At 40.3% G+C, this 13,103-nt stretch overlaps 1 protein-coding gene across 3 annotated transcripts in view; it reads left to right on the top strand.

Moving 5' to 3' along the window:
• The window catches only part of LOC145539006 (uncharacterized), a 207,820-nt gene that overhangs the window by 31,305 nt on the left and 163,412 nt on the right, over positions 1–13,103 (top strand). The window contains exons 1-2 of one of the 3 annotated variants that reach the window (XM_081572246.1): positions 3,111–3,163; positions 3,360–3,475. The exons of the other annotated variants lie outside the window; for them this stretch is intronic. Coding sequence (XP_081428372.1) covers positions 3,161–3,163; positions 3,360–3,475 — 119 coding nt within the window. The 5' untranslated portion in view covers positions 3,111–3,160. Of the gene's footprint in view, positions 1–3,110; positions 3,164–3,359; positions 3,476–13,103 lie in introns of those variants that run through there. 3 annotated transcript variants of the gene reach the window in all.

Below are 13,103 nucleotides of genomic sequence, written 5' to 3'. Positions count from 1 at the left end.
GAAGTGAATCTATCTGATTTTCATTAATCTGATTTTTTTTTTTTAGATATTCAAGAGATTGAGATTGGAATTAGAGAGCCAAATTATTGATTTATAATACATCATCAGTGACTCAAACACTGTTGCTCTTTAACCAGGCTTCCACCTTCCTGCTAACAGAGGGCCTGGTAGCTGATAGGCAGGTAACTCCTTGGTGACCATGAATCAGAGAAGGGAGGTACACAGTCTTTCAGATCAATAAACACTAACATTATTAAATGTTTACCATTTGCCAGGCCTTGTGCTTAACACTGTGCACAATTTCATTTAATATCTGAGCTTGCAATATCATTATCTTACTAAAGAAGAAACCAAAGTATGGAGTCAGTGAGTCATTTGTTCAAAGTCACATGACACATGAGTGGTTGAGCTGGGCTTGAAGCCCACACATATCAAGCATCACAACACTTAATCCTTTAGCTGATTGCTGCCAGATGTATTTCAGATTTCACAATTTTTAAGATTTTGGAGAAGTAAACAGTTCATTTACTATGAAAACATCCCTAGCTAGGAGTTGGGAAGCAACTTGTGATCAAACATATGAATACATCTATAACACAAAATATTCACATTGAGATAAATGGAGGCTATAAATTGCCTTATATCAATTCATGTCATCGTTTGTCACTAAAAGAATTGTAAAACAACTTCCATTTTCAGAGATTTCTTAAATTTTGGAATTGTTCATGAAGGATTCTGGACCTAACTTCTTTTCGAGTGCCCAGCTCTGTTCACTAAAGTTAGTATCCCTCTCTTTCCTGGATAGTACAGATAGAATACTGGTGATCCCTACTCGTTTATTTTTGGTTTTGTGAGCCACCAGTTTTCTAATATCAGGTTCCTTTTTTGGTCAGGGTTAAAGTGCAATTAGCTTGTAAGATAAGCTCCAGGCCTCTGGTTTCATTCCCCTTTTTCACCACTGCCCCACACTCAGTGCACAAGCAACTGGACATGTCAAAAAGGACTTTTTATTGAGCCACTGTATTAAGGCTGTTGTCTCTTTTGCCCAGTATCTTCTTTCTTGGGAGTCTTGCTTGCCTCTGCATACCTGGTACAGTGGGTGATCAGAAGCAGCTCCTTTCTGAGGCCCACCCTGCCCTGAGAGGGTGTCTGGTGGGGATTTTAAATAAATCAGTCTCCCACAGCCCTAAGGTGATGCATACCAGCCCTCCCTTTTACTTGACAGGCTCTTGTACTGCCTTTCCTTGGCATCAGTGTGGTACACTTGAGAAATCAGAGGCATTAATCTAAGCCCAGAAGAAAATGGACAAAACAGAACTTTAATAAATGTAGCAGACAGAGGCCTCTGCATCCTTGTCCTGAGCCAAAGGCCACCCCATTGGAATTAAGGATACACGTTCACAGACGCAAATGTATGTGTTCTGGTCTTGTACTTGTTGTGTATTTCTCATATGACCTTCAGAGGAAGGTGGCCATAGGCAGACCGTTTAGTTAGGTTCCTGGACAAAAGCTGTTTCATTATCATTGAGACATAATTTATAAGGATAGTTCTCTAGGTGTGGGCTTTCTTAAGTCACATTCCAGACCTGCTCCCTTCTGTTACATCTTGAATTTGAGTGTTTTTATACTTTCTCAGGCCCACATTTATAGGAATGTTTTGGGGTTAATTCTGAAGATAGCTCATTGCATCCATATGTATGTTGTATTTCACTAGTTTAGCTCTCAGAGGGTAACTGTGCACTGGAGTTGGTATTCAAAACCCTGAACAACTGGAATGGCACAGGTACCAGCCAGTCAGGACAGACAACAGCTACAAACAACCGAATGGGTGGTGTTATCCACTCTGGTAGAACCTCAGCCCGACTTGTGTGTGTCTGTGTAAGAAATTAGCCTATGATTCTATTCTAGTTTCTACTCCTTATTTGGCTTACTTGTGAACTATGTCTTCAGGTAACATCGAACAAGGGCAGTCAGACAATTTCTATGGCAATAAAACCATTCTAATATATGCTGCAGTGGGAAGAAATAAATAACAAGTCAATGATGGTGCTAATTATTCTTTCTACCCACTTATGTGTAAATATCAATAACCGCAGATATGCAGATGACACCATCCTTATGGCAGAAAGTGAAGAAGAACTAAAGAGCCTCTTGATGAAAGTGAAAGAGGAGAGTGAAAAAGTTGGCTTAAAGCTCAATGTTCAGAAAACTAAGATCATGGCATCTGGTTCCATCACTTCATGGGAAATAGATGGGGAAACAGTGTCAGACTTTATTTTTTTGGGCTCCAAAACCACTGCTGATGGTGATTGCAGCCGTGAAATTAAAAGATGCTTACTTCTTGGAAGGAAGGTTATGGCCAACCTAGATAGCATATTTAAAAGCAGAGACATTACTTTGCCAACAAAAGTCTGTCTAGTCAAGGCTAAGGTTTTTCCGGTGGAGCGCCGCAGAATTGATGCTTTTGAACTGTGGTGTTGGAGAAGATTCTTGAGAGTCCCTTGGACTGCAAGGAGATCCAGTCAATCCATCCTAAAGGAGATCAATTCTGGGTGTTCATTGGAAGGACTGATGTTGAAGCTGAAACTCCAATACTTTGGCCACCTCATGCGAAGAGTTGACTCATTGGAAAAGACCCTAATGCTGGGTAGGATTGGGGGCAGGAGGAGAAGGGGACGACAGAGGATGAGATGGTTGGATGGCATCACTGACTCGATGGACATGGGTTTGGGTAGACTCCGGGAGTTGGTGATGGACAGAGAGGCCTGGCGTGCTGCAGTTCATGGGGTCGCAAAGAGTTGGACACGACTGAGTGACTGAACTGAACTGATGTGTAGTAAGAAAGGAGCTCTTTTCCAGTAGAAGCTGGTATGTCTCTCTGAAAGGCAGGATGTGGCCTCTAAGAATCTACATTTACCTCTAAGAGGATGGGTCCTAAGAGACTGCATCAAGCCTTCAGCTCACAAAGAATTGTTGTTTTGACAATTCAAATCATTCAGTCCAGAAAGCTCCAAAAATACATCTCCTAAACCTGCTGACTATAACTGTTACCACCTGAGCTGGTCCCCAGCACGTGTCTTCCTCCCTAGTGTCACTCATGCCAATAGAATGAGACAAAGTTTGATCCAGAAGCAAAGGACAGTTTCTTTGATCAGGGAAAATGGTGAGCTGTGAGCCCTCACCCTAGAGCACTTGCTGTTTCCTCTCAAAGGCTATGGGTGTGGCTACTTTTTCAGGGCACCGGACAGCCTCAGCTGGAAAGGGGCTGAGCTCTCGCAAGGCTGTGCCGTTCATGCTCCAGATCGCACGTCCGGCACAGCGTCCCTGCACACCATCACTGCCGCCATCTTGAATTTCAGTGTCGGGCGCAGCTGTTTTGCGAGGAACTCGGGCCTGAAGCGCTGGCGGCAAGGCTTCTGCACGTGGCACCCTATAGGCAGGTGAAACTAGAGCAAGCACTGAGTAAAGAAAAAAGGTTAGAAGTTATTTTATTATCTATTTTTATTCCCCAGGATTGTTAAGGGGCTTTATCAGTTACAAATCTCTCCTCTGTCTTTTGTCCTGCTCCTCGTTCTTGAGGGGTACTGAGGGGCAAAGGTCCATATCCCATAACTGCTGCTGCTGCTGCTGCTAAGTCGCTTCAGTCGTGTCCCACTCTGTGCTACCCCATAGACGGCAGCCCACCAGGGTCCGCCGTCCCTGATATTCTCCAGGCAAGAACACTGGAGTGGGTTGCCATTTCCTTCTCCAATGCATGAAAGTGAAAAGTGAAAGTGAAGTCGCTCAGTCGTGTCCGACTCTTCGCGACCCCATGGACTGCAGCCTACCAGGCTCCTCCGTCCATGGGATTCTCCAGGCAAGAGTACTGGAGTGGGTTGCCATTGGTTGTCGTAACTGTGGGGAGAGGAGCAGAAATTCTCCCAGCCTTTAGATAAGTTTGATTATCACCAGGCCAGAGCTCAACTGTTCATGTCCCTGAGCACCACCATTTGGAGTTTCATAGTTAGGCATGTCTCACATATTAGCAGGAAAATACTGGTCATTAAGGGGCCCAGGAAAGACAAAAACCAAGTGATGCTATGGAGGGTTTGTTTTTCCCTACTGCAAATTTGTTCAGTCAAATTAGACTGAAGAGTTTAATGTCAAGCCTGGTGTCACTGGTCACTGTTGCCACAGTTGCTGTTACCTTTCTTATGGTGACAGTGTGATATATGCTTCCTATAGCCAAGGTCACTAGCACCCTTAGGAGTGCAATGATTCCTGTAATTAGTAGTTCTTTACTGTTTCAGGTTGAGTGTGACAGATCCAACAGTCAGCAAAGTTCTATCTGTCCTAAATATCCCTGGTCATACTTTTTTGTTTTTTTGGAAGTGAAGCTTCAAGTCAGAGGGAGATTCAAACAAGTCATCAAAACATTGCCTCAGGTTGTCTCTGGAGGTTTGGGTTCAGGGGCCCTCCTTCACCCGAGTATGATGTGCCCTCAGAGTAATCCTCTGCAACCTCAAGGCAGAAGGGGTGATTAGGATCACCAAGTGGTGTCCATTCCACTTGGGAGTAAGCTGATCTTGTGGGCTGCCTATTTTCCAGGTTTTTAGCTTCATCCAGTCTCCTGGCCAGAAAGGATGGTGGGCCAAGGTAGTGGATACAGGCAGCACCTGGTTACCATATTCCATGAGAGTCTCATGTTTTCCTCTACCTGAAGGGCATATTGGATTATTCCATTTCAAGAGGGTTAAAGTGTCCTTTGTCTCAGGCTTGGAGAATGAATCCACCACATAAGTTCAAATACACTTTATTCCTTAGGGCTAACCACATATGGAGCAGAGCAATTGAGAGTAACTTAATCTAATTTTCTTGAGTCTCCTGGCATAGTTTGGTTAAGGTTCATTTTAAGGCCTGATTGGATCTCTCTACTTTCCCCAACAATTGAGGTCTCTAGGTTAAGTGCAAGGTCCATTTTATGCCCAGGGTACTTGTTATCCCTTTTGTCTCTTGCTGCTGCTGCTGCTAAGTCGCTTTAGTCGTGTCTGACTCTGTGCAACCCCATAGACGGCAGCCCACCAGGCTCCCCCGTCCCTGGGATTCTCCAGGCAAGAATACTGGAGTGGGTTGCCATTTCCTTCTCCAATGCATGAAAGGGAAAAGTGAAAGTGAAGTCGCTCAGTCGTGTCTGACTCTTAGCGACCCCATGGACTGCAGCCCATCAGGCTCCTCCATCCATGGGATTTTCCAGGCAAGAGTACTGGAGTGGGTTGCCATTGCCTTTGTCTCTTGAGACATGAATATTGAAACATTATCAGTTTGTAGGGATCTTGGGAGCCCAAACCTGGATATTATCTCTTTCAGTAATAATTTGGCCACTTTGGCTGCCATTTCAGTTCTAGGGGGGGAACACTTCTACTCACCCTGAAAATGTATCCACTAGCACCAGGAGATACCTGAAGTTGCCCAATCAATCTGCCAGTCTTTCCCAGGATATGTCCCTCTAGTCGGATGGATCTTATGTGGAGGCCTCCAGTGTGTCTGATGTTAGGGCTGTTCATTGTACAGATGAAGCTTGTCTCAACTCTCCTATTGATTGCACTTTTCATGTCAGGAGTTACCAGGACCTCAACTGAACAGTTATACAGGGGTTCCTTCCTTTAGTGCGTTCCTTGATAAGCTTCCCTGATGGCTTGACAAGCTGCAATTTGGGGAAAGAAATATTGCTCACATTCATTAACTAGCCATTCTCTTAAATCTCTTTCGAAGCCCTGTGACTGGGCTTTGTCTAATCATTCCTTTATGTAGACTGGGAAGTAATTGGTTGGATCTGGCCTCTTAAGTAGGACCTGAGCTCTAAGGTTGAGGTGTGGGCTATCAGCTCGGCCTTTGTGCAAGTCCTAGGAGGTAGGCTTTGTGCCTCCATGACTTGGGTTTGGGAAGTCACTGCATATCCCACTGATCCTTTTCCCTCTTTTATTAAACTGCTCCCATTTGTGAACCATTACGCATCAGTGTTTGGAAAAGTCTCACTTCTCAGGTTGGGGCAACTGGAATAGATCGTGCATATGGTTTCTTTACAATCATGCTCCATCCAGGACCTCCATTTCTGTGGGTAGCAGGGTGATAGGATCTAACATGTGACAAGTTTTTATGGTAGCCATTGTGTTGTCTAAAAGCACAGGCTGAACTTCAATTGACCTTCCAGGGGACAGGCATCTGTTCCCTTAGAACTGAGCCTTGTATGGAGTCCATATAGTGACTGGCTGACCAAATGTTAAATTTCAGCCTCCTTTAGCAGGGTTGTAATAGCTGTTACTGCCCATAGGCAAGGAGGCCATCCTTTAGCAGTTTGAGCTATTGTTTAGAGAAATAAGCAACCAGTGCAGTAAGGAGTCCATTGCTGACTTTTTCTTTCAATTCATGACAAGATTATACAGCAATTGAGAAGAGCATTTAGAAATTTTTTCAGCAATGTGTCACAATAATTTTAATTCTCTTGAAGCTAATCATAAAAAGAGAGGGGTTTATACTTTGAGTATTCATCCATTAGCAATGAGAATTTTAAAAAACTATTTTTTTTACTTCAGGTAGTTTGAGGAACACTATCCTAACTTGCAGTTTTCCAGTCGCCCAAGCAATGCTCTTAATCCATAATTATGTGATGATTATTAATTCTGACCTTCCAATTAGCAATGCCTAGAGTGCAAAATCAAGTACAATGTCCAATAAAAATAATCCATCACTGAATATCAGTATAATTTTTGTTTCTGTTAGCTTTGAAAATTTCTCATTTTAATTTTTACAATCATATAGAATGGGAAAGAAAGTATTACCTACATTTTATATGTGGTTTTACTGAATTCAGAGATAATGTGCCCTCTCAGAGATGACAAGCTGAAGAGGGCCAGGAGAGGGTAGAAAGACTGTTTACTGAGTTAGTGATGTTGAAGAAATTGCTTAATCTCTCTGAGGTTTACTTTCCTTATCTGAAGCAAACAGATAGTAATACTTACCTTGAAGTTGAAGGCTCCACGAAAAAAAAAAGAGAAAAAGTGGTAATCACTTTAAAAATTGTGTTATTTGTCCTTGTCAAAGATCTCTTCATTAGAACTGCAGGTAAAACAATGGTATCTCACAAAAGTAGGACAGTTTTTCCAGGGCCTGGCGCTAATCAAATTTTCAATAAATGTTAGTGGGATGAATGACTGAATGAACACACACAAGTTTTTTCTTCTGTACTGAATCCTTTTTAATGCTCATAGAACTTAACCAAGAGGGACATAATCCCACCTATTCTGTTCCCTATTACTATGGCACTTACTATTTCTGGGACTGTGTCCAAATATACCTGGATTTTGGATACTCAGCTTTGCAATCTTCAAACTCATTTTAATTAAGGAACTCATTTTTCCAAACTAAGTTTTACCCAGAGCTCCATTTTTAAAGGAAACAATAAATATCCTGGTGACAGAAACAATGTGGTCTGGTTCCTGACTTACTTAGCCTCCCTTGGGCCTCATGATAGCCTCTGAGACACCTTCTTAGACCCCTAGGGCACAGGCTGAAAACCACTGTCTTTCTAATAGTGGGTGGTATGAACACTTGGCAGTAGAAGCAGGCTTAACCAAAGTGACTAGACTGGCAAGAATTCTGTAAGTTAGGAAAAAATAAAAGGCAAATTTATAGACATTTAGGAGCATAATTATCTCTCCTGAAAATCTCTAAAAAGTGATGGCCAAAAATAAATTATTACATTACCTTTGAAAGTCCAACCTGTAGTGAGTCACCCATAACCTTCCTTTGTTCCACCCAATTATGCTTGCTATTTGCTTTAAGAGAAGTGCAAAATTTCCTGTTGAGTACTGTGGTTTTAGTTGTTTGGTTGATTTCGTGATCATCCAGGGGTCAGCTTTCCTGGAATTCAAAAACAGGAAAACACAAGAAACCAATGAAGACGTTACAAAGCTCTTGATAATCTTTGGACCTTACAAGGGTCAGGTAGTTGGAAATACTGATCTGATGAATCAGAAGAAGTGCACTTTTGGGAAAGTAAAATGAGATCTCTTCAGTAAAAAATATTTGAAAGAACATGTTGTAACCTCAGGTTAGGTTCCGGGCAAAACATCAAAGGCCCCAGGAAATTTGCCTTGGCTACAGTGGTTGATGCTGCATGGGGAGGTTGGGCAAATGAAGACTCTGAAAAGGCAGAGTCCTAAGGGCTCACCCACAATTCAGAGTGGGTTCATATTCCTCCTAGGTCAGCTGTCAAGATGAGGAGTTTAGTTTTAGCCTTGTTGAATTCATACAGAAGGTGGGGATATGTAATTCATTCAACAAAGTGCCAAAAGGTTGAAAGAATCTTTTCACAGCCATTTGTTCTAAACTTCCTGTCCAAATTCTCTTGTCTGCGTGGTAACAGATGCCCCTTATGTGCTGCCAGTTAGTAGCATTTGAATTAGCAACTACTGCACCACGGTACTGTCATTCCATTTGTCCTCCACCATACATTTCTCTCTCTGTCTCTTTAATTGAAGAAACTTTAATATACACATTGGAAGGTTTTAATCTCACTGTAGACATTTTTTGGGTCTTCAAGAGAATGGAGCAGGTGGGTAGGAAGACACAAAATATTCTAAGAAACCTAGGAGAACATCTCTTTAATGTCTGAGGTAGTAGTTACATTTGATTTCATTTTTCCTCTGCTCCAAATGATCTTTTTTCTTCAAATCATGTGGATTTGTACATCTTACAGCAAAGCTGTACGAAATGACTTGTGACATAGAGACAGATAATACAGGAGTTCATGATTGCTGCATGACTTTCATCTAGAATAATCTCAGTGCAATTTGCAAGTCAGTATCACCTTCTAGTTATGGGTTATAGGTTAAATAATAACACTTTTGCAATAGCCATTTAGAGAGGGATAACTTCAACATTTCAGATACGAACTCTAAAATCATATGTTTGAATATCAACTCTGATGTTAGTAAAGAAATTTGGCAGATACATCCTTGATTTGAAGCCATAGGATATTTCATTAAGACTCTGAGGGGCTGGGGACTATTTTTTTTTTCCCATCTCATAGGTAAGCAAAATTTAGTCCCAGAAATGTTAATGGCTGTTGTAACTTCTGTTACTAGATCCCAAATTTCCATATTACTGACTCTTGAACTAGCTATTAAGTCAAGCCTTTATTCTAGAAGGATTCTTTGCAGAAGTAAGATTTTCCACAGTCTTTCATAGCATTCAATCTTCTATGCCCACATACAGAATCAAAAAGCAGGTAAAATTAGACATATTCTAGGTCTAAGAAAATTGAGCCTGTTTTCAGTATGTGGGAATTTCCAAACCAAGTCTATACTATTCATGCATTTTTCTGCTACCTTTAATATTAAGTTTTGAGGAGAAGATATTTTTAATTATAATATTAGTTGTCTTTTTGGCTTATTCTTATTTCGACTAGAAGACCTTTAAACTTCATGTGGACTTAATAAAGACTCCAGATGTTGCTAGCTCTGTCATTGGGAGTGTTACAATTTTTAAATCATTTGCTTTTGATTACCTCCCTGGAAGAGGTAACATGGGGTGAGAGTGAGAGATGTGTGGGTCACAGGATCATGATAAAATGTTCATTTCCATATGGACAGCCAGAAAATGGACACTGGGAAAAAGTGATAAATTGCTTGATGGAATATCTTTTTTTTGATGGAATGTCTTTTGTGGAAGCATTGTGTCTGTTGGGCATTTAGTAACATGAGAGGAAGTCCACTCAGGTGGAACAGAGAAGAAAGCTTTAAAGATCGTGTCAGATTTATTTTCATTCTCCTAGGCCAAGGGACAGAAGCCCAGAAGGGAAGAAGCAAACTGAGGTTTCCTCCACTAGAGTGAAGCAACTCATGTTGCAAATTATGCTACAAATTATTTATTACCATCATATAAAAAGATTTATGTACTTTTGATGAAAGCCTAGGATGGGCTTGGGATCACAGGGAGGTGAAATCTTTGGGATTCCTATCGACCTTTATGCTCCCCTCCTTTGGATCATAGTCTCTAAACCCAAGAAGATACAGTTTACCAAAACTGACTCATCTTGAATGATAATGGGTATGAATCCCCCAAATTATGACTTTCTAATGGCTTTTCACAGCCATTACTAAAAATATGATAATTGTATTATATTGCCAAACTAACCAGGGTTTATACTGTTAAATTTCAGTTTGTAATACGAGCATTATGATCAGAAGTTTTTTTCATGAAAGACAATATTCTTCCTATAACTTAACTTCAAAAAGTATTCAGATATCACAGTTGTCTGTGTGTAGTTACTTTAGTGGCTTAGGGTCCCAGATTAATTACAGCAAGATCAAAAGTTTGATCTCAGAAGGTCTTTCTCAATTCCATGTCATTGCCAGGGTAAGAGCTGCTTGGCCCTAAACTATGTAGTTTTTGCCTCCTCATAGACCAACAGTCCTATAATCAATGCCCGTAATTCTGGCTAGAGGTTTTACTTATAGATTCATTCAACAAATATTTGTTGACCAATATGCTCCATACTATGCCCAGTAAAGGGAATTAGAAGATAAATAAGAAGAAAGGAAACAAATAGTTGAGAGGATAGGCTGTCCCATTGTGTCAACCAATTTACATGTAAGAGGTCTTAACAATGTACACATTGCCATCCCATTGACATTTTTTCTTTCAAAATAAAAGCCATTATTTTGAAAGTTAGAAGAATAGTATATGATCATTATAAAGAGTATGGAAAATATAGAAACATACAAAGAAGATTAATGTCATCCATAATTACAATCCCTAGAGAAAATTATTATTAACTTGGGGAATCTTTTGTGTATGTGAATTAAGACTGTTCTGTGTTTGAAAAACTGTAGTGTGTTTTGAGGAGATTTTTTTTTTGGCAGAGTTGCTGAAGAGAATTAGAAACTGAAGCCTTAATGCTAACTTTGCTGTTTGTATGACTTTGTGAAATTCATCCTCCTCCGCACTCTCACATCCATCCCACTTCATCTTCAGCTAGACAATTGCTCATCTTCCTTTAAGTCTAAGGACGTATTTTTTGGGAGTTCTTCCCTTACATTCCTCCCACATATTCACCCACAAGTTAGGTTCCCCATTCTCTGCTCTGGGCACCTCAACTTCTATGTAGCACTATTATAATTGTAACAAAACAATCAGTTCCTACTCACTTAATGTACACTTCTCTTTTATTTATTATTATATCTTCACTCCCTAACAAAGTGTCAGGTATAGAAAATATTCTTTGGATTAACTGAATGAATGAAAGGTTATGGTATAAAGACATTTTGGTTTTATAGGCATAAAATCTATGTCTTTGGTATAAAGACATAAAGGTTTTATAGGCATTCTATCAGGACCAGAGGCTGTGAAAATAGGCTAGGAGCCACTGCTCTAAACTCACATGCATATGTTCATGGGGCAGAGTGTATGTCAAGATGAGGAGCAATATGACACAATATGGAACCTTGGGGAAGAGAATGAAGAATATGCCAATGAACCCAATTTACATAATGGCATAATTTCTGAAATCAGTTTTTTTTTAAATTGTTTCATTTTCCTGTTGATCTATACTATAAATTCCAAGACATGGATATTCTCATATATACACAAATACATACACATAAAGGTGTAAAATTAACATTTAAAAATTATATTTAAGAATGCTTAAAGATTTTCAAATGCAAGAGTATCTGAAAATAATATTGTAGCAGTCATAATCTCATACAATCCGTCAAATACTTCACCAACAGCAACATAGAGAACCTAAAGATATGGGAAAGAATAAATTTCTTATGTGAGAAACACTTAAGACATTTAAAAAAAAAGTATAACCCTATATGTGAGACAGAATAAGAGACACAGATGCATAGAACAGTCTTATGGACTCTGAGGGAGAAGGTGAGGGTGGGACGTTCTGAGACAATAGCATTGAAACATGTATATTATCATATGTGAAACAGAACACCATTCCAGTTTCGATGCACGAGACAAATGCTCAGGGCCGGGGCAATGGGATGACCCAGAGGGATGGGATGGGGAGGGAGGTGGGAGGGGGGTTCAGGATGGGGAACACATGTAAACCCATGGCTGATTCATGGCAATGTATGGCAAAACCACTACAATATTGTAAAGTAATTAGCCCCCAACTAAAATAAATAAATTTATTAAAAAAAAAAGAACTGCATGGTGGGGACAGCAGCAGAAAGCTAAGGCAGGAAATAAAATAAATAAATAAATAATAAAAGAACACTTTTGAGCAAATACTTTCTTGTGAAATCTTTTGCTTTTTGGCTGCTTTCTAAACCAGATGAGAAGTATCAATTGGGAGGCCTAAAGCCTGCTGCTGTTCTGCCCTCCCTACTGTCATTTGCCTTAGCATTCTTCACACTTTGTGAGTTTAAGACGTGTCAGAACCAGCAGAGCCATTGCAGTTGCCTGGCCCAGCTCCATTATTTTGCAGTTGAGGAAAACATAGGGATGATGCTAAGCACTCATACTAATTGCTGGCAACTAGAACTCAGGCCTCTGGAGTCCCTGTCCTTTCAGTGTCCTTTGCCTGAATCACACAGTCTTCCAGGACAAGCTGCCTTTGTATGTGTTTCGGGAAAGGAGGGTGAAGCAATGTCCAGAATTTGAGACTGACTAGTCACTTATGTGACCATGGCCACCATTAGGCCAAAAGGACCTAGACTCCCAAGAATTTTAAAAAGCCAAAGGGAGTACAAAGTTCTAGCACTGAAATTAGCAAACTTGCAGTGCTGCTAAGTATCTGCGAAAGAGCTTGGTACAGCTTGATGGACCTCAGATCTGTAGTCACTATTCTAAAATGTAAAAACAAAGTTACAGGAAAGGGATTTGGAATGCCATTAACTCATTATTTAAGTTGGATTTACAGAATTGGAACTTCACCAAATTAACTTTTGGAGAGTATATTTTTCACCTTCTTTATAGAGTAATTTAAGAATATCTGCAATAATAAAAGTAATATTAGATGAAAAGAGAAGACCTCCTCACATGTGTACCACTCCCATTAAATTCATAAAAGAAGATAAGATACAGAAACCACACTTTGAAAAGAAGCA

Source organism: Giraffa tippelskirchi, chromosome 2 (assembly GCF_054371585.1).
Source record: "Giraffa tippelskirchi isolate mGirTip1 chromosome 2, T2T-mGirTip1v1.2.pri, whole genome shotgun sequence".
Classification (NCBI taxonomy): Eukaryota; Metazoa; Chordata; class Mammalia; order Artiodactyla; family Giraffidae; genus Giraffa; species Giraffa tippelskirchi.
This window is presented reverse-complemented; position numbering and strand designations above follow the sequence as displayed.